We start from the raw sequence: 27,135 nt of genomic DNA on the forward strand, positions 1-27,135 counted from the left end.
TTTTCCCCTCCCCTTCCTCCCCTCCCCTTCCTTCCCTCCCGCTCTGCCCCGTTCTCTCCTCCCGTCCCTCCCGGGGCGATGCGAGGCGGCGGGCGGCGCGGCGGGCGGAGGCGTCAGGCGGAGCCTCCACTGACACCACCGGAGGCGGAGCCGGGTGCCGGTGCCGGTGCTGGTCCCGGTGCCGAGGCGGGGGGCGCATCCCCGGGGTAGGTCCGGGCGCGGGGGGCGCGGGGCGGACGCCGACGGGGTCGCTGATGCGGTTTCCCCCGGTGTCCGCAGGGAGAACCGGTTCTGCCCGCAGTGCGGGCGCGGCGTGGAGCCCGCCTTCCGCTTCTGCCCGGGCTGCGGCGCCGCGCTGCCGGGCCGGGACCCGCGGGGGCAGCAGCAGGGGCAGCAGCAGCAGCCGCAGCAGCAGGGGCAGCAGCCGCGGCCCGGCCCGGCGCCCCCCAGCCCCGCCGCCCGGCGCGGCCCCCGCTCGCCCCGCAAGGCGCGCCCCGCCCCCGCGGAGCCGCTGCCGCCGGGCACCGCGCTGACAGACCGGGGCGGCCGCGTCTGGAGCCTCTGCCGGCTGCTGGGGCGGCGCGGGGGGGACCTGTACGAAGGTGAGGGGGATGGGCGGGCAGGCGGGGTGGGGCAGAGAGGAGGGGGTGCAGGGGCAGAGGGAGAAGGGGGGTCACGGGCAGAGGGAGGGGTAGCAGGGGCAGGAGGGAGGGGGCAGGAGAAGGCGGAGGGGGGTGCAGAGACACAGGGAGGGGAAGTCAGGGATGGGGGGGCTGGTGCGGAGGGAGGGGGGACAGGGGCAGGAGGAGAGGAGCAGAAGGAGGGGGAACAGGGGCAGGAAGAGGGGAGCAAAAGGAGGGGGCCGGTAAGGGTGGGAGGGAGTGGGGAATTAGGGGCAGGAGGAGGGGCAGCCCCCACACCTCCCCACTATGGTGCCAGACACCCCGAGGGTTGGCTGGGAGCAGCGGAGCGGGGGTGGTGGCCCCTCAGTGGTGGGATGGGGACTGGTGTCCCCACAGTGTCTGTGGGATGGTGGCCTCCCAGTGGTGTCCCTGGGGCTGGTGGCTCTGCAGAGTGTCCCAGGACAGCAGCAGGTGGTCAGTGGTTCTTGGCTGGGCATCCCAGCACAGGCTGAGTGCGGCCAGGCTGCTCTATTGACTGATGGGATGCCCATCGTTCCGGGCTGTATGTCCTCCATCTGGTTTTTAGGCTCAAAACTGGATTGCCACTTTGCACCATATAAGAGCCCTGTGCTGTAGGGGTGTTGGTATGGACTGAGAGTTCCCTTGGCCTGTTTAGAGGCTGAAAAAAAGCAGCTGAACCGTTGTGGCTGCTTCCCAACCGTCAGTGGCTGCTGATCTTTTCTCCCCAGTGAAAGCTTCCACAGGAAAGGTTTCAATCTTATTCTCTATTGTTAACTTGGAAACACTAGGCAGGAGGAGGTGCCCCTGTCAGTAGGCTTTACCCGAGGCTTGGCTGTAGTGTCTCTTCAACGACTTACGCTGTGTGTAACAAAGCCCGGGCAGCCGCCCATGCCTTTAAAGAGTTGGCGCTGTTAGAATCATAGAATCGCCAGGTTGGAAAGGACCCACTGGATCATCGAGTCCAACCATAGTTAGAGTGGAGGGTGCTTTTATAGAAACACCTCTTGGGTGACTGGCACCACGTGACCTGCGTGCAGCCCTCGGTCCAAGTGCAGAAGAGGAACAGCCCAGGGGCAAATGATGGGTGCAGTGTATTTGGAGGAGGAGGGCCACACTGACATCCGAAAGGACTCCAGTACCTCTTACAGAACTGGCAAACTGAAGTGAGCATCAGAGTGCTCAGCACCCAAGTTTGGGCTGCCTTTCAGAGCCTGCTAATGATCTGTTCTTTCTGTGCTGTCCTCAAAGCCCCCACTGCCGTAGCCATGCGCGGCTGCTGCTGTGCCCAAAGCAGAACTGCACTCGAAGCAGGTCGGGTGCTGTGCTGCTGGAGCAAGGTAAGGATTGTTTTGTAGTGAGCTGGGAAGATGCTGTCACAGAGAATGCTTTGGCAAAGACTGAGTGAAAGGAGCAAAGGATAAGTAAAAGCCAGCTGTGCAGGCTGTTTAATGGTGCAGCTGACACTGCAAGTACCTCCTTTCTCTATAACCACATCTGTTCCGTCCTTCCACAGCGCAGTCAGCATCTGGAACCTGTCCTCAAAAGCAAAGATACTTCCTCAAACTTGTGAGTTTTGTCTGTTTGGGTAAGGAATAGTGTGTTAGTATGCTGTGTCCAGGGCCCGGCGTGTTTGGCCTGTATGACTAAAAGTGTCCGAGGAATTCAGAGAAAGAGGTCCCAGAGGGCCCACCGAACTTAGGAGGTGGATAGAACTTCCTGAGGGCATCAGGCTTGGATTTCAGTAGGAGCTCGCTCCTCTAAAGGTGTGAAGAAAACAGATGTGAGGATTAAAAGAAGAAAAAGTCTTTGTCTCAGAAGGCTGCCTCCTTGATCCACCAGGCTCACTGATCTCCAGATCTGAGTTGGTGGTGTAAGGTAGAGACCTGTAAGGCCAGACTGGGTTTATCCTGTCTGGGAAGCACATGTCTGCCCTGCTGAAGTCTGAGGAAGCTGGGAAGGTGTGAGGATTTGGTGGGAGTGCTGGGGAAGTGAGGAACGTGCGCTGAGAGACTTGGTAAGGCCAGAGCACATCATAGAATTGAACAGTAATTATAGTTGGGAGTTCCAAACCAGCTTTCCAGGCACTTGCCAATAACTCGGGCTCTTCAGAAGCATGCAGTTTTCAGGAACAGCTGCTCTGCAGTGAAGTTCAGTGGAGCGGTTTTCATTAACTTGCAAACCAGAGCAGAAAGCCTGGTTTTGTGCCTGCTGGGGCTCCTGGGATTTGCACTGGGAGACCAGCGCTGAGTAGTGGCCTTCTGGTGTTGCCTGCTCTTAGGGCACTTGAGAAATCACTTTTGTCAGAGGGACGTTTCAGAGGATGGAGGAAGAACACAGTGTTAATGAGAAAAGAGAGCTAAGTGCCACAAAGCTAGAACCACTAGGTTGGAAACTAATCACTTGTGTACTGAACGCTCCCACCTGCCCTGGTTTGCACCTTTGGCATCTCATTGCTCAGCAGAGGTGGCAGAGGGCTGGAGGGTACGATACGGCACACGAGAGCATTTTGGCTCTCAGGTTTACTGGCTCAGACTGGCTCATCAGGCAAGGTGCAGACTGAAATATGCTCTGGACAGGGTTGTTTGTGCTGCCTGGAGCCTGCTGATCCTCCAGCTGCCTGGGCCAGTTGTGGGCAGGGCCTTTGGTATCAAACCAGCCAGAAGAGAAAACTGCAACCTCCTCTCACATGTGATAGCATCTGTCCTAAGTCAGCCTGTAGTACACTGAGTGTGTGTGCATGTCTATACACATAGACACGTGCATAGGCAGGCACATACATACTGTAAGCTATATGCATTTCAGGTCACTCACTAACAGTAGTAACAGGGCAGGAATGCTTGCTGACTTAAAAAGATGAATTGTAAGGTGTCAGCATGCTACCCAGACACTTGAATGTCACAAATATAGACTTTCTTGTCTCGCTTTCCGACAGGTAGAATAAAGTGTTAGAATTCTTTGTTGGGACCTGCCTCTTTGCAGAAATAATGTCCTGTCTGCTGTGGGTAAGAAGCCTCTGGCTCCAGCTCTGGGACTGGAGCTCACTCTGGGCTGACAGGTGGTCTGTGTTGTCTTACAACAGGCAGTTGTATATGGTAGTGCTTGAAATGTCCAACGAGAGGCAGCCGCTGTCTTGCTCTGTGCTGATGCTCAGGGTTTTACATGGTCGTTAGGTGCAGTGTTACCTAGTGAGCAGCTCCGTTCTCAGCCCTGCTGCTGATCTGGTATTTGACTTTTTGGGGTGGTGGGTGTTATTGCTCTCTTTAAAATGAGTAGTGAAAGCCTTGTAGCAGTCCTGCCCCAGTTTCCCTTTCTAACGGCGTGTGTGTGGCTGAAGTGATGCTCTTCCTTCCTGTTCCCTTTAGGATGTCAAAGATGGCAAGATCTACAATGAACAGAACTTCTTCCAGCGAGCTGCAAAGGCAGGCACAGGTTGGTGCTTCATGGAAAGGCAGGGATCAGGCTGCAGGTTAGAAAAACTGGCATCCCCCTCTCACCCCTTTGATTCTCTTGGAAGGCCAGGCTTGGTTAAGCTAATTTACTGCTTGGATAGTGCCAGAACATTGTGAAGTTTGGCCAAGAGCCTGCTCTCTCCCAGGAGCCCCTGTGTACCTTAGGACACCTCAGTATTGGCATTTTGAAGCTTTCTTGATCTCCTTGGTAGCTGCTCAGCCCTGTGGCCTGACCTGCCTCAGCTCCCTCTCCTGTGCCCCTTCTGAGGCAGCTGCTGCCTGGTATTTAGTCCGTTGACCCAAGAGGCTGAGCAAGAACAAAGCTGACAAGAGAACATGGGCAGGGGTTTGAGCAGGGCTGAATGTCCTGCACTTCTGCAAGGCTCTGAAAATCTACTCCATTCCTCTGTCCCCTCCTTTTTGTTTTACCCAGCCCTACAGCAGCCACGTATCGTGGCTCGGTCTGGTAGTCCAGCATCCTGCCTTCTTCTGGCTCTGCGGTGCTGGGTGCCAGCTGTGCCAGCACCCCAGCGTGTGAGGCTGGTGTTTCTGGGGCAGAACCAGTAAGAGAGAGGCTTCCAGCTGTGAGATGCCCAGGGCAGAGCAGCCTTTGGAGGAAGGGTGTCCCTGACTGAGGTCCTTTGTCCTGGAGCTCCTTAGCAGCATCTGCTATTCTCTGTCCTCTCCCCTTCTAGTGGAGAAGTGGAAGAAGTGGCACTCTGTGCCGTTGCTTGGAATCCCCAGCTGCCTTGGCTTTGGACTGCATGCAGACAGCTACAGGTGAGCCGACTCTGCGAAGGGCATGGCTTTGTTATCCGCAGTTTTCTTGGGCTTTCCCTCTCTTCCCCTTGCTGTCTGCTGTTCCTTCTCTCATGTCCCTTGGGCTCTGAACCTTTTGCACTGCTCCAGTCTCATTTATTAATAAATGCTTTGTGCCTCTCATTATCCCACCTCCTTCAGTCCTGTCTGAAGTCATTGCTTTTGCTGATAAGGGCCGGGGGGCGCCTTATTCCTGCTTTTAATATTAACACAAAGGGGAGACTCGGCCTGTGCATCTGCACCCCGCAGTCAGTGTGTTTGTCCTTTTCAAGGAGTTCTCTGTTATCAAAAGTTGACAAAATGTCTGGCCGGGTCAGCTTGGAGTGGAAGGGAGGGTCTGATCCAGGTGGGTCACTCGGGGAGTATCTGTTACAGGGTTTCCAAGGTGGGCACTGCTACATCCAAGCCCTTCTCTCTTGTAGGTTTTTGGTGTTCCCTGACTTAGGGCGAACTCTTCAGTCGGTCCTGAATGACAGTTTCCAGCCTCTGAGGGAGAAGGCAGCATTTCAGATTATGGTCCGGCTGGTATGTGAGTTTCTCCTGGATCTCTTAAAGGCATTTTAAAGCTGACCCAAGGGGGTGGCTGAGGTCTTTAGGTACCATCTCTCATGCCTGTCATGAGCTTGAGTGGTGTCTTTTGAGCCTTGTGTCATCTTGGAGGTACTTGGGGTAAGGAGAATGAGAAAAACCTGACACGTGGAATTGCAGGTTGTGAGACACGGTGCTTTTTGTGCTGTGAGGAGCCAGGGAGTGTCTGGCTCGGTGACAGGCAGGGTGCCGATGGAACCTATGTGCCTCTGAGATGCTTGCTGCTTCTGTTTACTCCCAGCTAGACTGCCTGGAGTACATTCATGAAAATGAGTATGTGCATGGGGACATCACAGCCGAGAACGTCTATTTGAACCCAGCAGACCTCACGCAGGTAGGGAGCAGGAGCAGCACTGTGTGGCAGTGGAGATGGGCTGTGAAACAGGATAGAGCAGCACCCAGGGCCCTGCTGAGTCCTTGGGGAGCAGCGCAGTCTGTACGGTGCTAGTGCAGGATTGTGTGCACTGTAAGCAGAATTCACACCTGAAGGAGCGGTCCTGGTGTGTTAGACGTCACCTCAGTCTGCTGTAAGCAGTGCCTTTCCCTGCAGGGGAATTTCAGGCTCCTGCCTGGAGGAGGCAGAGCAAGGCCAATGGACTCGGCCCCAAGCAGTAATGCTCAGATGTTTGCTTCTCAATGCCTTCTAGGTGACCCTAGCAGGCTATTACTTTGCATTCCGGTACTGCCCTGGAGGGAAGCACGTGGCTCACCGTGAAGGCAGCAGGACCCCTCATGAAGGCACGGTGGAGTTTCTCAGTCTGGACAGCCACAAGGGAGCAGGTAAGGCTCTGTTTCTCACACAAGCCAGCACAGCTCAGCTGTTGCTGTGCAGGGCTCTCTGGAGTGAGGGCTCCCTGCTGGCAGTTCTGCTACAGCTGCTTTCCAGCAGCCACATGCATCTGGAACCAAGTTTGTATTTGGGCTGTTTCCTCTCGCCTCTCTCTAGGCTGGTGTATTGGGAGTTGCCAGGTCACTCAGTGAGTGTGGCACGATGTGCAGGGATGTTCCTCCTCCATCTGGAGCTTTGGCTCCTGCAGGCGTGTGATGAATAGAAAACAGGGCTGCTCCCCACTGGCTTAGCGGGGATCTCTTTCGAGCCAGACTGGATCCCTGCCCAAAGCAGATCTGCAGCAGGCTCTGCTCTGACCTTGAAGCAGTGAGAGCTGGAAGGGCATTTAAATTAGCCAATTCCTCCCCTGGTTGGGATGTGACTGGTCTCTCCCAGTGTTCAGACTGGGCAAATCTTCCTCCAGAGGCTGGGAGGTGATTCCTCAGCTGCATGAGTTAGCAGGTCCCAGGAGTATTGATGTACTAGAATGCATCTTAATGAAGCTCTTGCACTCCTTTCCTTCTGCTCTTTACGCTTGTGCCTCTTCATGAGGCTGCAGGTTTTGTAGAAGGGGCACCTCAGACTGCCAAGGTTGTGCAGCGAGGGCTGGAGTCCTCAACTTGCCTTTGGAGAAGTGCCAGCCGGGGCCTCTTCTGAGATGGCTCCCAAACTCTTGTTGTTCACACATGAATCTCTTCCTTCTCATCAGGACCATCTCGACGGAGTGACTTGGAATCACTGGGCTACTGTCTTCTGAAATGGCTCTGTGGCTTCTTGCCCTGGTCTGATGTGCTGGACAAAGCAGAAACTGTGGAGGAAAAGAAGGAAAAGTAGGAGAAATCATCTACTCTCTTGGGAAATGCTCAGCAGAAAGGAGTGAGGGAGGTTTTGTGACTGAAGAGAAAGCACTCGGTCATAGCGCACCATTGGGATGTGGGTAAATCCCACTGTAGAGGCCAAACCCGATCAGAGGGCGTTTGGTGACCCCTGGTTTCTGCACTGTTAAGAACGTGGCCGTCTGAATTCAGCCCGTTTGTCCCTGGTGCCAGAGACAGGCTCTTGAGGTACCTGCTCCCATGCTTCTCTTCTGACAGCACTCTGCGCTGATTATTCCAGGTTCAAAGAGGATGTGAAATGCCTTCTCCAGCTGTGCTTCAGGCAGAGACCCACTCCAGGTATGGGCTTGCTCTCTGTGACAGTGGGACTGGGGGCGGGGGGCTGTCTGCACATGCAGCTGGAACCCTCTCTGCGTGGGGGTGCTAATGCTGGGTGGCTCCGAGGCAGTGGTGACTGTGCATTGCTTGGACTGCTTGGCAGCCTCCTGTGAACAAATTCCTTGTTTCCTTTACAGCAAAACAAGGAGGGCTGCTGCCCACTTTCTGTGTTTTTGAGCCTTGCTGAAGAGGCGAGTGTTCTGGGAGCTTTAAAAATACAACATTTGGGGCTAGAGGCTGTTTCCCTCTTCTGTCTTTGAACTTCCTATTAGCTCTTGGTTTGTCTTCCCTTTGGAGCTGGCTGAGGCAAGGGGTGAGCTGTCTGCAGCCTGCAAAGGCCATTTGGTGGCTTCGTAAGGACACCCAGAGCTGCCGCTCTGCTCCACGCGGGGACCTTCCTTGCCTTGCAGATGCCCTGCAGAGCTACCTGCAGCAGGTCATGGCGCTGGGCTATGAGGAGAAGCCTGACTATGAGGCCCTGCGGCTGCTCTTCAAGAAGCCACTGGAGAGAATGAAAGCTTCAGCTTACGACCCTGTGGATATCAAAATGGTGCCCTAAGTAAGTGCCAGCAGCTTAGGCTGCAGCAGCAGAAAGCGCTTGCCCTGCTGGCCACATGGGAGCGGCGTGGGGGTGCTGCTGGTAGTGGTCAGGAGGTGATAATGGAGCAGGGTGCTCCGGGAGGTCTTTCCTGGTGGCTCCTCTGACACATGGAGGGAGCACTGGTCCTTCAGCCTTCGCTGCTAAGAGCTGAGTGCTGCACATCCAGCTCAGCCTGCATTACAGTGTACACCTCCTTGGGCTGCTGGGCCTTTGCTTTTCCTTTTCCAACAGCAGCTGTGGTTCTGGGTTTATCACCACATGCAGTAAGCGGTGGCTTTCCAGGCCCAGGTGCTGTTTTAGCCCTGAGGTGCCTCAAGATTGAGGCTTGCTAGGGAGACAGCTCTGGTTTTAGCCCAGGCTGCATCAGTCGAGGCTGCTGTATCGAGCAGCAAGGCCCAGGAGCACGGAGCTGGCTCCTCATCGTCCTGTTGATGCTTCCTGGGAAGGGGTCAAACTCATTAATTTTCCTATTTTGTGCCTTTTCTTTCAGCTCAAGAAAACTTGCGCAGGAAAAAGAGTTTAAAGCCTTCTGCAGTGAGGTGTTTCCCACAGATGTTTAACTTTTCCCTACCTGTTTTAGAACCGAGAGGTTTTTATTAGTGCGTTCTTCCAGTTTTAATGTGACCTAGTGCTGAATTTTGAGCCGCTGTACCAGGTGAATGTGAAGATGCTCTTGCATGGCCAGACTGCCCTGTAGCCACCAGGAGAAGGGGGAAGCCTGGCGCAGGAAAACTATATCAGGGACTTTATTTTTTTGTAAAGTACAGTGGCTGTATATAGTTTTGTAATAAATGTTGTGGACAAGCACCGGGGCTGCTCTGTGCTGGTGCCTGGGCCCGTTCCAGACCTTTCTGTGGGCTCTCTGGGGGAGCTGTGAGAGGGGTGCAAGCCCCGTGCTCCTCTGTGTGCAGGGTGGTCTCCAGCTGCAGCTGAATCATGAGCAGTTGGCTTAAAGCTCAACACTGACCTCATCCCCAGCTCTGGGTCAGTGACCGTGAGCCAGTAGTGCCCTGGCAGCCAAGAGAGCAGCCGTGTCCTGGGTGCATCCAGCACGGCATCGCCAGCCGGGCGAGGGATGGATTGTCCTGTTCCGCTCCGCACTGGAGCGGCCCCACCTCGAGTGCTGGGGGCAGCTCTGGAGGCACAGGATAAAAAGGATCTAAAGGTGCTGGAGGGCGTCCAGAGGAGGGGAGGTTTGGAGGGGAAGAGTGTGAGGAGCAGCTGAGGTCACTGGGTCTGCTCAGCCTGGAGGAGACAGAGGGGAGACCTCATCATGCTCTGCAGCCTCCTCACACGGGGAGGAAGAGGAGCAGGCGCTGAGCTCTTCTCTCTGGTGACCAAGGACAGGACCCAAGGGAATGGCAGGAAGAAGCCAGGGGAGGGTTAGGTTGGACATTAGGAGAAGGTTCTTCCCCCAGAGGATGGTGGAGCCCTCAAACAGCTCCCAGGGAAGCAGTCACGGCACTGAGCCTGACAATATTCCAGAAGCATTTGGCCAAGGCCCTCAGCCCCACGAGGTGAATGTTGGGGTGTCCTGTGCAGGGACAGGAGCTGCACTTGATGGTCCTTGTGGGTCCCTTCCAACTCAGGACAGTCTGTGATTTTGTGGGATACCAGTCATGGAAGCAAGACAGGAGCCAGCTCTGTTAAAAAGTTTTTTATAAAAAAAGTCCCTGCACTGTGTCTGAACCGCTGCTACCTGCCAGTCACCTTGGAACAAAATGGGAGGCGTGGAGTCCAGTTCCAGTGTTAAATGCAGCAGCATCTCCTGGAAGTCTTGTACCTTGGTATTCCAATGCTCACTATCAGTTTGTAAGGAGAGGGCTGGTCCGCAGGCAGCATAAGCCCAGGCCGAGGTCAGTGGAGAGGGTTCTTCACATCAGTACTGCAGCAGCACAGGTCTCCTTTTGGATAAGAGAAGCAGCCTCTGCCTGGAGCAAGGCTGAATGTAGGGCTTTCCAGCAGCCAGCCCCTGCCCTTCCTGCACTGTTGCCCATTTCTAGTGTTCAAGTGATTTGTGCTTTATGTGAGGACACACAAATGGAAATAGTAAGAAAGACTGAGAGATGGAAAGTGAAATGGGGGCGGCGGTGGGCCCACAGTTCCAGCAGACGGACAGTTCGTGGATCACAGTGCTGTAGGGCAGGGAAGCGTTAAGGCACAGAAGGATTTTTCAGGTGAGGAAACCTGGCAACCAGAGCCTGAGGCACATGGGGTTTAAAACCATCCAGAGGTAGGGAGAAAAGAAGCTCAGACCTGCAGCGAGCCTTCATTTACCTCTTGATTGTATCCGTAAATAAAACAACTTGTATCAGTGCAGCAAATGGTAAGTACTGAGAGGAAGCACCAGCTACCTGGACAGAAGGAAAAGGCAGCACAACCTCAAAAAGGTCTTTGGAAGCACCAAAAAGTGGAAGAATTCAAGCATAGTGTTCCATCCAGTAACTTGAGAACCAAAGTCAACTCTTTCCTCTTACAGTGCCAGGGCTCACAGTGAAGCAAGGGACATGACAAGTTCTTTCCTATCACCAAAGAGGAATGATAAGAGAGCTCTAAAGCTTCCTATGTGGAGAAGAATTGTAATTTGCAGAGGATCAGACAGAAGAAAATACTTTAAAAAGGCAGCTGCCAAGGAAGTGGCCCAGAAGGGAGCTACAGGATTACAGGACAGGCACAGGCAAAGGTGAGGGGAAGGGCGCTTTCTGGAGGTATTGGCAATTATTCACTATCATCCCTGCAGGACTATGACAGAAAGCTTAGAAAAGTAAAGAGCACTGTTTCCAGGAAGCTTAGAAAAGTAAAGAGCATGGAGAAATCAGAGGCTTAAGAAGCCCAGGTCCCCCCTTCCTTCGCTGTGCTCTGCCATGTGTTTCCGCTTGACCTGCCGCCGGTTGCACTTGCCTTCACAGGGCCTGGCGCAGAGCGGCTGTAACCAGGAGTCCCTGCCGAGGGACGGTGCTGAGGTAGGTTTGAGAGGTACACCAAGGCTGCCTTCAGTGGAAGACTTGGGGCTGGCACTGTTGACGGAAGAGTAGCCAGAACTCCCTTCCAGGTTAGGATTCCGTCGGGTGAGATGTGCTGAAAGGCCGTGAGTGTTGTCTGGCAGCTGAGCCACCCTCAGTGGTGCCGCATGCCCAGCCCACCCCACGGAGAGGTCTTCATCGCTGGAGTCGTGGCAGCAGTGGTCTGCAGGGTCCACGTAGACCACTGTCACATCCAGGATCCCACTGGGACCTGTCACTGCAATAAAAGGAAGGGGTTAATTTTGATTTGGACAACCCCAAGCAGGCATTCAGCAGAAACAGAGCAGGAAAAATACCAAATAAGAGCATAAACCTTGTGTCTGCTTACATGCGGAGGGGAGGGGAGAGCTTGCCCTCATTGTCGACACAGCTCTCCCTCCTTGGGCTGTTTGCACAACGAGTAGCCAGTCCCAGTGTCAGCAAAACAAAAGGATAATGGGGTGGCTGACAGCAGGGCTGGTCATCCGCTTCAATCCCCCACCAGCAGTACCTGAACAATCTCCCTCGGGAACATCACGCAGCTACACGCCCCCCTCACCACATTTTGGAGCAATACAGAGAGAGAACAGATCTGTACTTCCAAAACAGCCCAATAATCACAACCCATAGGGAAGGGGGAGAGGGTTTCCAACTGGTCTTCAGCTGGAAGTTCAGGCTTCTGCTGCCTGAGACAGTTTTATGCACAGATGACAGCTTTAGTTCTCTCGGCTGGTGTTTATAAGAAGAATAAAACCCTCACCGTCTCCTTCTCTCTCGCCTTCACTTTCCTGATCGCCTTCATAACCAGAGCAGGAATCTAAGCTCCAGTCAAGGAAGTTGTCCAGCAGGCTCTCCTCCTGGGTAGAGAGCTCCGCCGTGGGAGTTGTCACGAAGCTGCCCCTGTCCTCTGGGATGCTGTCTTCCCTCCTCCTGCAGGGACACAATCAGGAGTTGCACATTAAAACCCAAGTAATCTTTTCTCTCTTTAATAAGTATGGCAAGGTAATTGCAGGAAAATGGATCATATTTAAGGATGGAACCTCAAGGTACCGGAGAGGAGGAAAGGCTCATGCTAATTTGCAGTTAGAGTGATGTATTATACTCGCCTTTTTGTTCTCTTTCCAGAGGGAGAGCTAAGGAAAGTCTGAATTTCCACGACGTTTGTGTGCAAAGAACTGGGTTCTGGCTCCTCCTGTTTCACACCCAACACTGAACAGAGCTGGCTGTAACTCATCATCTGAAAACCAAAAAGACAGTAGGAATTAAACTGTGTGCTTCCCTCTGCCATAAGGCTCTCTCCATTTTCTAGGGGAAACCTATCCCAGTGAGTTCTTCCCGCAGGTGCTCAACCAGAGCGATTATAGTCCCTGCAGATCAAGATTAAAGCCACCACTTTTAGATTCTCTCTCCTCTGAGAGTCTAAGTTAGAAACTGCTTCCCATCGCTTGGAGTTGACTACATCCTGTCACACAGCAGCTTTGCCATTGGACATCAGCACAGGAAGACAGAGAGCTCACCCACCTTTTCTTTGCCTATTTCTTCATAACGCTCATCTTCAAATCGTTGTTTCACTGCTGTTAAGGACACCTGCCTATAATCCTTTGGGACATCATCATGGAAACTGGAAGGAAAGATTAAAGCCTCAATCTTACCATGGATTATATGAATGTCATTAACAAAACCTGCCCATTTAAGTGCTTTCCCTCTGCCCAGCTGAGCTCTGTGCTAAGGAAGATGGTGTTTCAGCAGAGCTGTGATGCACTTGGCCAGGATGCTGCATTTCTAAGCATATGAACATCTACTTCCTTGTCTGTTCCTTGAGGTTAGCAAGATATTTGCCTTGTAGTCTTTCAAAAATGAGCTACTTCTGCTACAGGAACTCCTTCTGAAGCTTTAAGCCAGTTTTAATGTCAAAAGAGTGATGTTTGGCAAACTGCAACTGTTAATCTTGATAAGCATCCAGTTTTCCATGCCACTGCCAGTTAGGAGAAATGGAAGAGCTCTTCCCTGAACCAACCCCCAGGCCTCCATGCCTTGGGGGGTGGCACCAGGCAGTTTCCCAAAGCCGCATCCATCATGGGTAGGGCTGACTGCATTGATTCAGATCGTCTAAAAGAGCTGGAATCCAAGAAATCATATGGCTGCCCAGAAGAGTTCCAGAAGTCTTACCACTTTTGGTGGAGGCTCAGTACACAGGGCAGCAGGTCTTCAAAAGAGAAACCGGTGTACTCGGACAGCTGGCTGGTCCAGGGTCGCGCTGGAGAAGAGAACACACAGTACTGTTTTATGAAGCTCAGTTCTGTAATTGGACAGATTTCTTTTTAAGGAGTTATGATCTTTACAAGCTTCTGCCTCTACGCGTTGTTTGTTCAAGTTCACAATAGGCTTCAAGGCCATGTTGGATGGGGCTTTGAGCCCCTGATCCAGTGGGAGGTGTCCCTGCCCATGGCAGGGCGTGGAACTGGATGGGCTTTAATGTATCTTCCAACCCTTATCCATTCCATGATTCTAATACTCTTGATTCCAATACCCTTGTTCATCACAGCTATTAAGAAGTAAAATGGACTAAACTCAACTCTCTGTTGTTAAGTCTAATATTATAGAATGGTTTGGAAGGGACCTTAAAGATCACCTAGCTCCAACCTCACTGCCATGGGCAGGGCAATATCTGTCCCCATCCCCTGCCAAGTGATAGGGACATTTTGCCTACAAATTAACACCAAAAACACCCAAAGGCTCCCCAAAAGACCAGGCAGCTGATGTACTTTCCTGCAGCTCTGGGTAAGAGACGGCTCCTTACCTTGTCTGTGCAGGATCTTCGCCAGCAGCAGTGCTGCAGCAGCCAGCTGAGCCGGGGAGTACACACAAAGGCTTGTGTTCAGGAGTGACAGCTCACAAATGAAGCTGTAGAGGTGCAGAGTTCTTCTCTCCAGCGGGACTACCTTCGACAACACTTCCTTATAGTCCACAATGGTTGGTATCTGGTATGCAAGAGAGAAGAGGGCTTGCAAGTCAAGTCAAGCGTGAGGTTTTAAACACAGCTGTTTCCAAGAGATGCTGTTTTCATTACATCAGGCTTGGATTATTTGTTTCTTAAACTACTACATGGACACTGAAAAACTCTCCAGTGAAAGAATAAATGGGCTCTTAAAGCTTCAGTTTTCATCTCCAGTGAAAGGCAGAGGGTTCTGTATCTGCATGCTCTGAAATGTGTGTGATGTCCACAGCTGATGGAGAACACTTGCACAAATCCCCACCAGCCTTGGTGAGGAGCAGTGCTAATCACAATAGCCTGGCTTCAACAACAGCCCAAGGGGTGAAACCTTCCTCCTGCAGCCCAGACTCACCCGTATCTTTCCTTCCAAGGCAGAAATGATCTCACCCATCATTCTGACCAAGTCTTCATATTTGTATGTGTTGTCTGTTAGCCACACAGCTTCCCGGATCGTCAAGATCTCTTTGCTGATGAAACTGTGATATCAAATATTAACAGTTAATCCCAGAAGAAAGGGAACAGGTGCACCTGAACACTAGTTTTTTTGTGGCAGATAAATGCACTCAGATGACCAAAGAATTGAACAACTTCATACAGTACTTTTTCCCGGTACAGACCAGAATAGAAAGAACAGCAGCTCTTCACTTATTTCACCTTTAGGCTGGAAGCACCTACCATAACATTCATAGTTCCTCATTTATGAAACATCTCCTATGTTAAGATACAAGATATTAATGGACCTAACACAGAGAAATGATCACCCACCACACCCCGCTGTTCATCTGAGCGTAACAGAATGAACCGGTAATGACGCTGCTGCAGGTGTTCCTGACAGCGTCACTCAGCATCAAAGACTTAAATTGCTCCTGGAATGCATTTGGACCAATCCATCACTATGGAGCTTTTTCATATCATAAACATGTTCAAGGAACATTTTCTGTGCTTGTTTGTAGAGATTGTGAGTTGTATGAGAATACAATTCAAGCAGCAGCAAAGTAGAAAGAAGCCAAAGATTTTTTTCAGTATTATTAGTATTAGCAAGAGAGGGAAAAAGGCTTGAGCTGCAGCAATTAATTTGAACTATCACAATAACCACCTCTGTTCAGCAGTCAGAGCCCCTACCGTGTGCAAATGACCATGCAGGCTATTCCCAAAAGCTGGAGTTGAGTCCGAGGGACAGGTCTCAGCTTCAAATAACGATCCACGCATCCCACTGTCATGTGAAGGCACAAGCTAGAAAAGTCTTTCATGGTAGCCACTTCTACCAGCCAATCAACCAGGATGTACCTAGGCAGGGAAAAGAGACAATCCACACAGTTAGTGCTCATCCAGACCTCGTCTGACTCCCTTCTCCACTCAAATGTTCCAACCAAGGAATTCAAACAAAAGAATTTTTGGAATAATAACTCATTGCACTGAGATAAGGATTTGCAGCCAGAGGGCTGTTAGGTCTGAAAGGTCCATGGCCATTTTGAGCTGTCTGTGGAATGGAATTAGAAGCTAACATACAGTTTATAGGTACTTGCACAAGGAAAAGTGTAGGGTGTATCAGTTCGGAGGCTGACGGGCACCTGGAAAGTTACCTGGAAAGTAACTGTACCTCTGACACGTCAAACACTGCCTCCAGTTTTTGAGGAACCCGTTAGGCTCAACAGATGCAAGAACTTACAGTCCAGAGAAACCCTGACTCCTCATTTCAGTTCTTCGTCAGGGCTGGAAATAAGGGCTCTTATACCTCCTCTTTGCACAATGTCCATCATAGACCCATGGAATACTTTGGGTGAGAAGGGACCTTCAAGCCCATCCAGTTCCACCCCCTGCCACGGGCAGGGACACCTCCCACTGGATCAGGGGGCTCAAAGCCCCATCCAACCTGGCCTTGAACACCTCCAGGGATGGGGCAGCCACCACTGCTGCTCTGGGCAAACTGGGCCAGGGCCTCCCCACCCTCACAGCGAAACATTTCTTCCCAAGATCTCATCTCAATCTCCCTTCTTTCGGATGGAAACCTTTCCCCCTCATCCTATTCCTGCACTCCCTGATCAAGAGTCTCTCCTCAGTTTTCCTGGAACCCCTTCCAGCACTGGAATGTCTCCCCACAGCCTTCTCTTCTCTGGCTGAACAACCCCAACTCTCTCAGCCTGTCCTCATACAGGAGGTGCTCCAGCCCTCAGATCATCTCTGTGGACTCCTCTGGACTCGCTCCAACAGCTCCATATCCTTCCTGTGCTGAGATCATGCACAGGTGGTGATGCATCACAGAAGAGCAAAGCAACAGATGCCACCTTCCAACAGACCTTCTGGATTTGTTTCCTTCTACAGATGCATGGGCACTGCTTTCTGCTGTGTGGCCTGATGCCCAGATAGGAGTTTTTACCTCATCGTTTCATTCATCCCTTTCTGCACAGTGAAGATACTTTGCTTGCTGATAGGAAGGGAAGCTTGAAAGATTTGAGACACCATTTCACTAGAAGATTTCGCTTCTAATCCTAGTTGGTTTCCACTCCCACAGGCTTTGGCTAACGCCATCTGTAATAGAGAACACAAAATAATTTTATTTTCTTTTACCAAATGCAAGCTAAAGCAGCACAAAATGGCCCTGTAATATTCCTGCTGAAAACAGAGGCTGAACCTAACAAACTACTTAAAAGGCAATAGAATCAGCAGTTATTAGTTTGGCTTAAATGTTGGATGTACACATTATTTGGAACAGTCCTTAAAGTCCATCAAAAGCCGTGTCTTTATTCAGCCCATCCCACAGAAACACAGTATTTTACAAGAGGGGGATCTGCAGAGCATGCACATATAGATATTATTCAGCAATTTTGACCCTGCTTCTCAAGGGGGGAGTCCAAACCTACACTAACAGCACAGAAAAGACCAAATAAAGACTGTTTTCCTGGGAAAAGTCAGTCTTACCTGTGCTTCCCAGCAGCCCTTTGCTGCATAGTCTCGTAGCTGCCTGAGACTTTGGAGGTATCTGCCAGGATCCGACATCTACAGAGGGGAATGCAAACAGATTTCAAACCCATCACCTTGCCACAAGGAACAGGACTGCAGTACCAATACACAGAGTAAAAACGCTATTGTTTCAGCAACCAGACTGTTTCTCATCAAGATGACAACATTGCTGTTCACAAGCTTTCTTCAATTCTTGCCCAGATCTCTGAGGAATGAGACTGGTCACCTGGGGCTCAGACATACGAGCTGTGGCAGGTTCAGGGATCACAATGCAGGCTCGTGGACTCGCTCACTTCAAACACAAGGGAGGCACCAGTGCTCGTTTGAGAGCTCTCGCTGCTCTCCTTGTATATGAAGACAGTAAACTCTGAGGAATCATAGGATGGTTTGGGTTGGAAGGGCCTTCAAAGCCCATCCAATTCCACCTATCTGCCATGGATAGGGACACCTCCCACTGAATCAAAGGGCTCAAAGCCCCATCCAACCTGGCCTCAAACCCCTCCAGAGATGAGGCAGCCACAACTTCCCTGGGAAACCTTGGCCAGGGCCTCACCACCCTCATAGTAAAGAATTTCTTCCTTACATCTAATCAAAATCTTCCCCCTTCCAATTTAAAGCCATTCCCCCTCATCCTATCACCACATGCCCTGGTAAAAATCCCCTCACCATCTTTCCTGGAGCCCCTTTCAATACTGGAAGCTGCTCTAAGGTTTCCCTGGAGCCTTCTCTTGTCCAGGTTGAACAACACCAACAGTAATTTCTCTCTGTGTACATTCATTGCACATAAGAGGTTCAGAAGTTACAGTGAAAAAGTCATTTTGAGACAAAAAAACACTACTTACAGCAGCCTTTCTGTTACTTTCCCAAAGGAGGTAGGAGCTGTTCAAACAACCCTGCTTTGAGGATTCTTCAAACATTTCAAGAGATTCTTTCCTCTTTTCTTCATCCTAAGAATAAAAGGCAGGATAGTACTTTTGCTGCCCAGACTGATCTCGATACTTCAGAAGCTCCAGAACAGCTCTGTACAGAGCAGAATCAACCATCTGCGTGTCACTCTCAAGCTGTGAGAGGGGCTCCCACACCCACTCCGTGCGGCCTTTAGAAGACCCAGGCTCAGGAAGCAGTTAGTGCTCCCCTCGGCCAAACAAAAGCTTTCTGGCTTGCTTGCCTCTGAGAGACTACTTTCGTTTTTTGATATGTGTTCCAACTGGAAGGCTTTCTTTGGGACTCGCAACACTGCAAGCCCATGATCAAGCCAAAATTAATGTCACTGTTTATAAAGTTCAGCAAACTAAGTTGGTAACGTTCCTTTAAACAACCAGTAAATTAAACTCATGAGAGCAGAAATTCCTAAATCACTTGAGGAATAAGAGGATTTGGCTGATTTTTGTTTTTAAATCAAGGTAAACAGCATCAGCATCACCAAAACGCACCCAAACACAACAAATCAGAAACACTGCTCACCTCAAAGAGACTCAACACCTTAGCCAAGCAGTGAAGGATAGATCCTTTCTGAGCCTGAAAAAAGCATTAAAATAAAGCACCGTTAAAGATTAACAACGAACAGCAGCAATTTTTTGCCAGTAATTCCACATTACAACTTTGTTTGCCCTTCAGTCTTTCCCTCACTTTGCTTTTCTTGATGTTTTATCTCTGAGACAGTACCGGACCTCTGAAAAGACAGTACAGCCCTCCGGTGCTCCCAATGCGCCAAGTGTAGGTGGGCAATAAATTCATTAAAATGATTGATCCGCAGTCATTTAAGCAACAAGAGGAGAGGAGCTCCCTGGGGCAACAAAACGTTTTTCAGAAGAACTGGATGCAGCCACAAATCTGCGTTAAAGCCAAGGGCAGAAAGAAATCTTACCTTCTCCTGCTCACACTCTGCCTTGAGGCTCTCATAGACCACAGCTTTACAGCAGCTTCCACTCAAGGACCAGGGAGGACGGATAAAAAGCCAGATAAAGGGAGCTGCGCACACATTCAAACGTTCTGCCAGACTGAAGAAATGTGATGCCTTTAATCCATTCACTTCTGCACGCCCCTCGTCAGAGATGGACACTGAACAAAAAAACCAGCCAGAAACAGTTTAAAGTTTGTTCCCGTCTGCTGGACATTTAGTCAGGCCAAGACGAACAACAGGATACAATGAGGAACTAACAGAACTGTGTATTCCCTTTGGAGCCTTAAAAGACATGGAGACAGCAAAAGAAGAAAAAACCTGACTGCAATCGGTCTTTAGGAAGGTATAACCCTAAGCTGGGGACACACGCACATTCTGCAAACACCAGCACTCAAAGCCACGTCAATCCTTGTCCGAGTACAAACAAGTGGGTATGGAAGTCTCTGCCTTGCCAGCTCCCTCTGCAAGAGCCGCTCTGCCAGTTCCTGAGCGGTGTGTTTAGCAGGCGAGATCAGCAGCCAGGTCTGAGCAGAAGCTTACAGGGTTTACTTCTAAACACAAATCCATACTCTGCATTGGCTCATTTCCTCCTTTTCAAAAAGCCATGCAGGACACTGCCTGATAACTACCAGCAGTTCAGCAGCCGGTGCTTGGCTGCACCAAAAGGGTGAAACCGGAGAGGCACCACAGTAATCGAGACCTCACCACATGCTGGAGACAGCAAACTGGCTCTGTACATCACTGCTCTAGAGCCTGGGTGCAAAAGCATCTGCCCTTGAGATACAGGAGAACCAGCTCTGGGGGCAGCCAGGAAATGTGCCAGCTTTCCGATGGGACTATCACCCTGCTCTCTGTCTGTGAATAAGCCTTTAGCTCGTCTGCATCTCCTTCTACCACGCCACCTTCCCCAAGGAGCAGAGGGCAAGCGCCAACACTTACAGCCTTCGTTGTACAGGTACGCTATCCCCAGCTTCACAGCAGCTTCAAAGTTCCCCCTTTCAGCAGCCCTGAGTGGGAAACAGAGTAAGACCCTTCAGGTTCAGTCTGTAGGAGCTTCCAGGCCCATGGCCTCAACCCAGCTAAGTCAGTGGGGGTCAGACTGTGAACAATACCCGAATTTGGTGAGCCATCAGCGTACGTGCCTTCACTACAGAAGTGAAACTTAAGCCATGCTGAAGCTTTTCTTGCTTCAGCCCTTTTGCATGCCCACATCGAGGGTCTGACAACTCACAGCACCCATTTCCCATTCCCATGGAACATCCATGGGTATAAACTAGAGAGGGGCAGATTTAGACTAGACATAAGGAGGAATTTCTTCACCATGAGGGTGGTGAGGTCCTGGCACAGGTTGCCCTGGGAAGCTGTGGCTGCCCCATCCCTGGAGGTGTTCAAGGCCAGGCTGGATGGGCCTTGGGCAGCCTGAGCCAGTGGGAGGTGTCCCTGTCCATAGCAGGGGGTGGAATTAAATGATCTTTAAGGTCCCTGCCAACTCAAACCATTCTATGATTCCCAGTGCCAGAATGCATTAATGTACTGTGGTACTTGTACCCTCAAGGACGAGCACAAAGCCTTCGTGTTCCTCCCTCTCAAACCAACACAGAGATAAAAGTTGTCTTCAGAAAGAACATAATTCACCCATCATAGCAAAGGCAACAGTCAGAAGCAAAACCCTTATCACAACATTCAAACTGACAGATCCTCTTCAAGTCATACGGAGGAAAAGACGCTCTCCTTCATTTTGAGGCAGATTTGTCATCACCCTTTCGAGCTTCACTGATCTTAACACCAAAATGTGTTTCAATATTTCAAATTATGAAATATTTCAAAATTTTTCAATACACTGGTTATGCAAATAAAGTGTGACCCAACCAGCTCAGAAACACTGTTATTTTGCTCTGGAGCCTCTGGTCTCACTTGCACATTCCACAGAAGCACCAAGAACAGCTTTTCTCCCCTTTTTTAGCTGAAAACCATTCCCCCTCATTCTATTCCTGACATCCCTGATCAAGAGTCTCTCCCCAACTTTCCTGGAGCCCCTTTCAGGACTGGAAGCTGCTCTAAGGTCTCTCCACAGCCTTCTCTTCTCCAGGCTGAACAACCCCAACTCTCTCAGCCTGTCCTCGTACAGAAGGTGCTCCAGCCCTTGGATCATCCTTGTGGCCTCCTCTGGACTCACTCCAACAGCTCCATGGCCTTCCTGTACTGAGGACTCCAGGACTGGATACAGGGCTCCAGGTGGGGTCTCACCAGAATGGAGCAGAGCGTTAGAATCCCCTCTGTGGCCCTGCTGGTCCCATTGCTTTGGGTGCAGCCCAGGACACGGCTGGTTTCTGGGCTGTGAGCGCACGTTTCTGGCTCGTGTTGATCTTCTCATCCCCCTGTACCCCAAGTCTTTTCTTCAGGGCTGTTCTCAATCCATTCTCCAAAATCCATGTCTACCTTCAAACACCATCCTCTACAATGTCAGACAAATTGGATTCTTAAAGCTCACCTTTCAAACATCTTCAGGTTGTTTGGAGAAGGCCATATTTCTTGGAAACTTGCACACGCCCACACACTAGCATGATTGTCCACAAGGTATTTGAGATGTGAGTGCACCTGCAAGGGGGAAACATAAAATAATAACTACTAAGGTTAAGGCACCAACAAAGAAATAATGCTTTGCAATCTAATTTTAGATAGGCAACTAGTTAATCACAAGTTAATCGTAACTCATTACCTCCCTCATCACCACTAAGGCAAGAGATGCCAAACCAAACTCATTTGTTCAGCTGCAGTGTGTAACCAGGACAACTCCTACAGCAAATTTACACAGAGCTCTCAAATGCTGTTGATGATCTGCTCAAGTTTGAGTACCAGGAGACAGAACTGCTACCAGGAGAGCAAGCATCTGATTACTGCCTGTATTCTCTTCTTCTGTCCAGGTTTGCTCTGACCTGAGACACCAGCTGTTCCCATGGCAGCCCCGACTCCCAAAAGCAGAGACAAGCCATGGGCATGACAGAGGGACTCACCGCTCTGACTGAGAGGATATCCTCCGCAGGAAGGCCCTTCAGAACATGAAACAGAACATCCTCAGGTAGACTTAACAACGTAAGGACTCGGGGCCGTTTTCTTATCCTTCGCTTTGAAGGGAAAGAAAAACATCTGGAACATCTACAGTGAATCACTAGAAAACAAAAACATAGGATAGCTCAGTTAGTGATGGAACAGTATGAGGAAGAAAGGCCGTACAGCGTGCACACAGACACACGTTTGCTCGAACACCTGTTCACTGCAGCATAAGACACATCCTCAAACATGGTAATTGTAGAGCAATCCAGCCTGTGCCACACAGTAGCACACAATGGAGCCAGGGAGCAGTGACTCGCTCAGATTAGTTCAGCTGGGAGCTTGGGCAGGATGGCTCACCCTCAGGCCCTATTCACTGAGGAGAACCCCTCCAGGCCCAAGCTCCATCACTGGACTGTGTTGAGTTGAACTGTCACTACTACAACTCCATTTATCTCCTCCATGACCTAACTTTTTCTTCTCAATTGATAGCAGTCCTTGAAATGTCACCATCTCTGGTGATCAGGAGGTGCAGACCCACAACACCAGCACAAGCCCATCCTTCTAAGCAGCCATGGGTGCTCCTGGAAGAGCCCTAAGAACCAGAATGGTCTTTTTGGAAGCTGCAGCATTCATAGGTTAAGGCAGCACCTATGTTGTCTGTTCCTTGTTAAGACAACATTTACCCTCACCGCATTCATCAAGAGAGGAAATGGATCCAATGGATAGAACCATAGAATAATTTGGGTTGGAAGAGACCTTAAAGATCATCGAGTTCCAAAATGCCCTGCCATGGGCAGGGACACCTCCCACTAGATCAGGCTGCCCAAGGCCCATCCAACCTGGCCTTGAACATCTCCAGGGATGGGGCAGCCACAGCTTCCCTGGGCAGCGTGTTCCATTGCCTCACCACTCTCATCGTGAAGAAGTTCCTTCTTATGTCTAGTCTAAATCCGCCCCTCTCCAGTTTATACCTGTTGCTTCTTGTCCTATCACTCCAAGCCTTTGCAAAACGTCCCTCCCCAGATTTCTTGCAGCCCCTTCAGGTACTGGAAGGTTGCTACAAGGTCTCCTTGGAGACTTCTCATCTCCAAGCTGAACAAGCCCAACTCTCTCAGCCTGTCCTCATATGGGAGGTGCTCCAACCCTTGTGTCATCCTTGTAGCCTCCTCTGGACCTGTTCCAACAGCTCCACATCCTCCTTATGTTGAGGATTCCAGAACTGGGGACAATACTGCAGGTGAGTTCTCAAGAGAAAGGAATAGAGGGGCAGAATCCCCTCCCTCGCCCTGTTGGCCACGCTTCTTTGGATGCAGCGCGGGACACAGTTGGTTTCTGGTTGCTCTCAATCACAGTCATCCCCCCAGCCTGTATTGAAACCGCGGAGTGCCCTGACGCAGGTGTAGGACCTTGCCCTTGGCTTTGTTGAACCTCATGAGGTTCACACAGGCCCACTTCTCCAGCTTGAGGCAAGCCCAAGAAGAGTATATGAGTGCTGCTCACTGGGAGGGACCGGGACTTCCCCGTGGAAAGCCAGGCCCTTCTCCATCTCCCAGGAGATCTCTATCCTCACAGCTGCTAAGAGCTGGGTCCCCACCTGCCCTCCAGAGCCCAATGCCCCAGCAGTGGCAGGAATTCCCAAATAAAACCACATTCCTCAGCCCCAGCCTACAAAGGGCAGCAAAGGATCACCCTCAGAGTGGCCCTGGGGGAGGAGGACCTGAGGTCATCCCAGCTCCTGCTGCACCTTTCCAGGACCTGCCGTGCAGCAGTGGAGATGCCACCGTAGCTTGCTGCCACATCAACCTCCCACAGCCCTCGGAGATGCCCACACAAGCCAGAGCACCCATTCCTGAGCAAGAAAAGGGCTGGACAGGGTCTTTGCAGAAAAGAGGGCTCACAAACTAAATTCTGAAGTCGAAGCTCGAGTCCCACAAATTAAGGGGCCATGTAATGGCCTTTGTCTTTATTATATAAGATTTCTTGGTTGTATTTTTGAAATCTGGTCTCAGCCTTATACAAAAGATTGCACTTCGGAAATATATTTACTGACTTGATAATAAGTTTATAAATACTCAGGCCTCCTCTGGAGAGCCCAGCCCTGCCGGCTTGCCCTGCCTGCGCTCGCATCGCTGTTAGCTGGAATGGTTTCTGACATAAATGAAGCCAGCAGAGCTAAAGCAGCACAGAAAAGACATGGAGCGGTTGGAGCGAGTCCAGAGGGGGCCATGAAGATGATCTGAAGGCTGGAGCACCTCCTGTGTAAGGACAGACTGAGAGAGTTGGGGTTGTTCAAGAAGAGAATGCTGTGGAGAGACCGTAGAGCAGCCTCCAGTCCTGAAAGGGGCTCCAGGAGTGACGGGGAGGGGCTTTTCAGCAAGGCCTGTTATCAGAGAAGGAGTAATGGTTTTGAACTAAGGGAGAGGAGATTTAGACTGGATATAAGGAAGAAATTTTCACACTGAGGGTGCTGAGGCCCTGGCACAGGTTGCCCAGGGGGGCAGTGGATGTCCCATCCCTGGAAACATTCCAGGCCAGGTTGGATGGGGCTCTGAGCAACATGATTTGGTTGAAGATGTCCCTGATCCTGCAGGGAGGAGTTGGCTGGATGAGCTGTAAAGGTCCCTTCCAATCCAAAGCATTCCATGATTCATTCTATGATTCTATGAACACATACCCCAGCCCCTCTATTTATTGATGAAGCAGAGCAACCCGGAGCTGTGGAGACCCTGCAAGACAACAGGGTCAGAAGCACATTCTGAGTGATGCACCTCAAGTTCTTTTTTACAATGAAAGTGGAAAGGCGAGGACGGAGAATTTTAATCAGGCAAATATTTTTCTCCATTACTACTTTTTCCCCTTTGTCCCACTCTTTTGCTTTAGGCAAAAGTTCATCTCCTCGTTATCACCTAACCCATGAAAAGCTTCCAGGTCTCCCAGCAGCCTCCGGTTCTTCGAAGAGAACTCCAGCAAGACTGGAGCAGCATTACACAGCGTCTCTGGGAGAAGGGAAGAGCAACAGCTCTGTCCAGCTGCAGATGTGGTGAATGGAAGATCATATGAACCAGGCAGTGACAACCTCAGCTCTCCCTGAGCCCACGCAACCACACAGACCACAGAACCAGCACAACATTTACAGACAGGTTGTTCAAAGCAAAGCTGCTGCATCAGAATCAGTTCCTTCACATGGGTTTTTCAGGTGGCAAAAGGAAGGCTATCCGGGTTTTCAGCAGGATCCTTAAAAGGAGCCTGCAGGTTCCTAAAGGGTCCATCAGTCATGGCCACCGCTGTGCTAATATAGGTTTTTCTGTTTGTGTATCACAGAATGACAAAATCATGAAATGGTTTGGGTTGGAAGAGACCTCAAAGCCCATTCAGTTCTGCCCCTGTGCCACGGGCAGGGACACCTCCCACTGGTTGCTTAAAGCTCCATCCAACCCAGCCTTCAACAGCTCCAGGGATGGGGCAGCCATCACTGCTCTGGGCAACCTGAGCCAGGGCCTCATCACCCTCACTGTGAAACATTTCTTCCTATTATCTAACCTAAATCTTCCTCCTTCCAATTTAAAGCCATTCCCCCTCCTCCTATCACTCCAAGTCCTTGTAAAAAATCCCTCCGCAGCTTTCCTGGAGCCCCTTTCAGTACTGGAAGCTGCTCTAAGGTCTCCCTGGAGCCTTCTCTTCTCCAGGTTGAACAACCCGACTCCCTCAGCCTGTCCTGCTCCAGCCCTTGAATCATCTGTGTGGCCTCCTCTAGATCTGTTCCAACAGTTCCATCTCTTTCTTATATTGGAGACCCCAAACCTCAACACAAGACTCCGGATGGGGTCTCACCAGAGCAGAGCAGAGGGACAGAATCCCTTCCCTCGCCCCGCTGGTCCCACCAACTGCGGGGATGCAGCCCAGGACACGGTTGTTTTCTGGGCTGCAAGTGCACGTTGTCGGTTCATGTTGAGCTTCTCACACACCAAAGCTCCAAGTCTTTCTCCTCGGGGCTGGTCCCGGTCACAAGGAGCTGGAGGAAGCTCCACAGCTTCCTTGCCCGGGTGGGACCACGGCCCGGGCTGCGACAGCCCTGCTGCGTGAGCCCCCGTTATCACAAGGAATGCACGGGGACGGGGTGCCCACATGCTAGTTTGTGCCCTAGGATAACGCTGTATGTTATCCCGCCCGCAGCCCCGGGGACACCGGGAGCCCCGACGGGCAACGGCACCGGGAGCCCCGGCCACCGCAGCCCCGAGCGGGACCGGCACCGGGAGCCCCGATCGGCAACGGCACTGGGAGCCCCGACGGGCAACGGCACCGGGAGCCCCGGCCACCGCAGCCCCGAGCGGGACCAGCACCGAGAGCCCCGACCGGCACCGGGAGCCCTGGTGACACCGGAGCCCCGACCGGCACTGAGAGCCCCGGGGACACCGGGAGCCCCGACCGGCCACGGCACCATGAGCCCCGGTCACTGCAGCCCCGACCGGCACCGTGAGCCCCGGACCCGCGGCCGGTTCAATCCCGCGCGCAGCCGCCTGCAACTCCGCCGTCGCCCACGCTGCGGTGCACGCCAGGGAGGTCCCGTGGGGGTAGATCCGCGGCGGCACCCCCGGCCCAGCTCCGCACTCACCGCCTGCCCTCATCGCGGCGCCTCCTGGAGCGACCGCAGAGTCCGGGTCCGGCTCCTCGAGGTCGCGCGCGGGAGGGGCGGAGCGAGCCACAAGAGGCGGGGGTTCCCGTGTGGCCACGCCCCCGACTTAGACACGCCCCTCCGCTCAGCTCAGGTCAGGGAAGGCGCAAGTGGCGCGCCACACCGAGGCCACGCCCCCACCGCAATTGACCACGCCCCTGCCAGCGATGGCCACGCCCTGCGTCCTTGGCCGCGCGGACTGGTTTTTTTTTAAACTCGGCGCGCGCGGTGATTGGCCGCGAGGCTCGCGGGGGGCGGGGCCTTCCCGGCCCCGCGCACATCCGATTGGCCGCTGGGGATGCGAATTCGAATCGAACGTCCCGCGGGCGCGAGGGGCTGCGCTCCCTCCTGCCCGCTCTGCGTTGCCATGGACAGCGCGCGCGCCCGTTCGCATCCGCACCGGC

The 27,135-nt window shown here is 51.8% G+C and overlaps 2 protein-coding genes across 4 annotated transcripts; one reads left to right on the forward strand and one right to left on the reverse strand.

Annotated features, from left to right (window-relative positions):
- Positions 1 to 13,279, forward strand: VRK3 (VRK serine/threonine kinase 3). 3 transcript variants are annotated; one of them, XM_054080686.1, is made up of 12 exons: positions 2 to 206; positions 280 to 602; positions 2,158 to 2,210; positions 4,007 to 4,073; positions 4,789 to 4,873; positions 5,335 to 5,437; positions 5,742 to 5,834; positions 6,148 to 6,280; positions 7,039 to 7,159; positions 7,446 to 7,504; positions 7,954 to 8,102; positions 12,272 to 13,279. In XM_054080686.1, exons 1-11 carry the CDS (start codon positions 79 to 81, stop codon positions 8,100 to 8,102), a joined length of 1,314 nt encoding a protein of 437 aa, XP_053936661.1. In that variant the 5' UTR covers positions 2 to 78; the 3' UTR covers positions 12,272 to 13,279. The 3 variants fall into 3 exon arrangements, with proteins under 3 accessions (XP_053936662.1, XP_053936661.1, XP_053936660.1); XM_054080685.1 differs by lacking the exon at positions 12,272 to 13,279 and adding an exon at positions 8,635 to 8,918 and having other exon boundaries at positions 3 to 206; XM_054080687.1 differs by lacking the exons at positions 7,954 to 8,102; positions 12,272 to 13,279 and adding an exon at positions 7,681 to 7,818 and having other exon boundaries at positions 1 to 206.
- Positions 9,367 to 26,766, reverse strand: CCNF (cyclin F). Its single transcript, XM_054080684.1, has 17 exons — positions 26,672 to 26,766; positions 22,020 to 22,174; positions 21,497 to 21,603; positions 19,945 to 20,012; positions 18,970 to 19,163; positions 18,567 to 18,620; positions 17,945 to 18,049; positions 17,061 to 17,138; positions 16,519 to 16,670; positions 15,264 to 15,428; positions 14,494 to 14,617; positions 13,947 to 14,127; positions 13,316 to 13,403; positions 12,668 to 12,767; positions 12,253 to 12,383; positions 11,907 to 12,076; positions 9,367 to 11,384 (listed from the first exon to the last, which is right to left on the reverse strand). Exons 1-17 carry the CDS (start codon positions 26,682 to 26,684, stop codon positions 10,960 to 10,962), a joined length of 2,310 nt encoding a protein of 769 aa, XP_053936659.1. The 5' UTR covers positions 26,685 to 26,766; the 3' UTR covers positions 9,367 to 10,959.
- Positions 26,767 to 27,135: the final 369 nt, after the last annotated feature.

Source organism: Cuculus canorus, chromosome 15, assembly GCF_017976375.1.
Source record: "Cuculus canorus isolate bCucCan1 chromosome 15, bCucCan1.pri, whole genome shotgun sequence".
Classification (NCBI taxonomy): domain Eukaryota; kingdom Metazoa; phylum Chordata; class Aves; order Cuculiformes; family Cuculidae; genus Cuculus; species Cuculus canorus.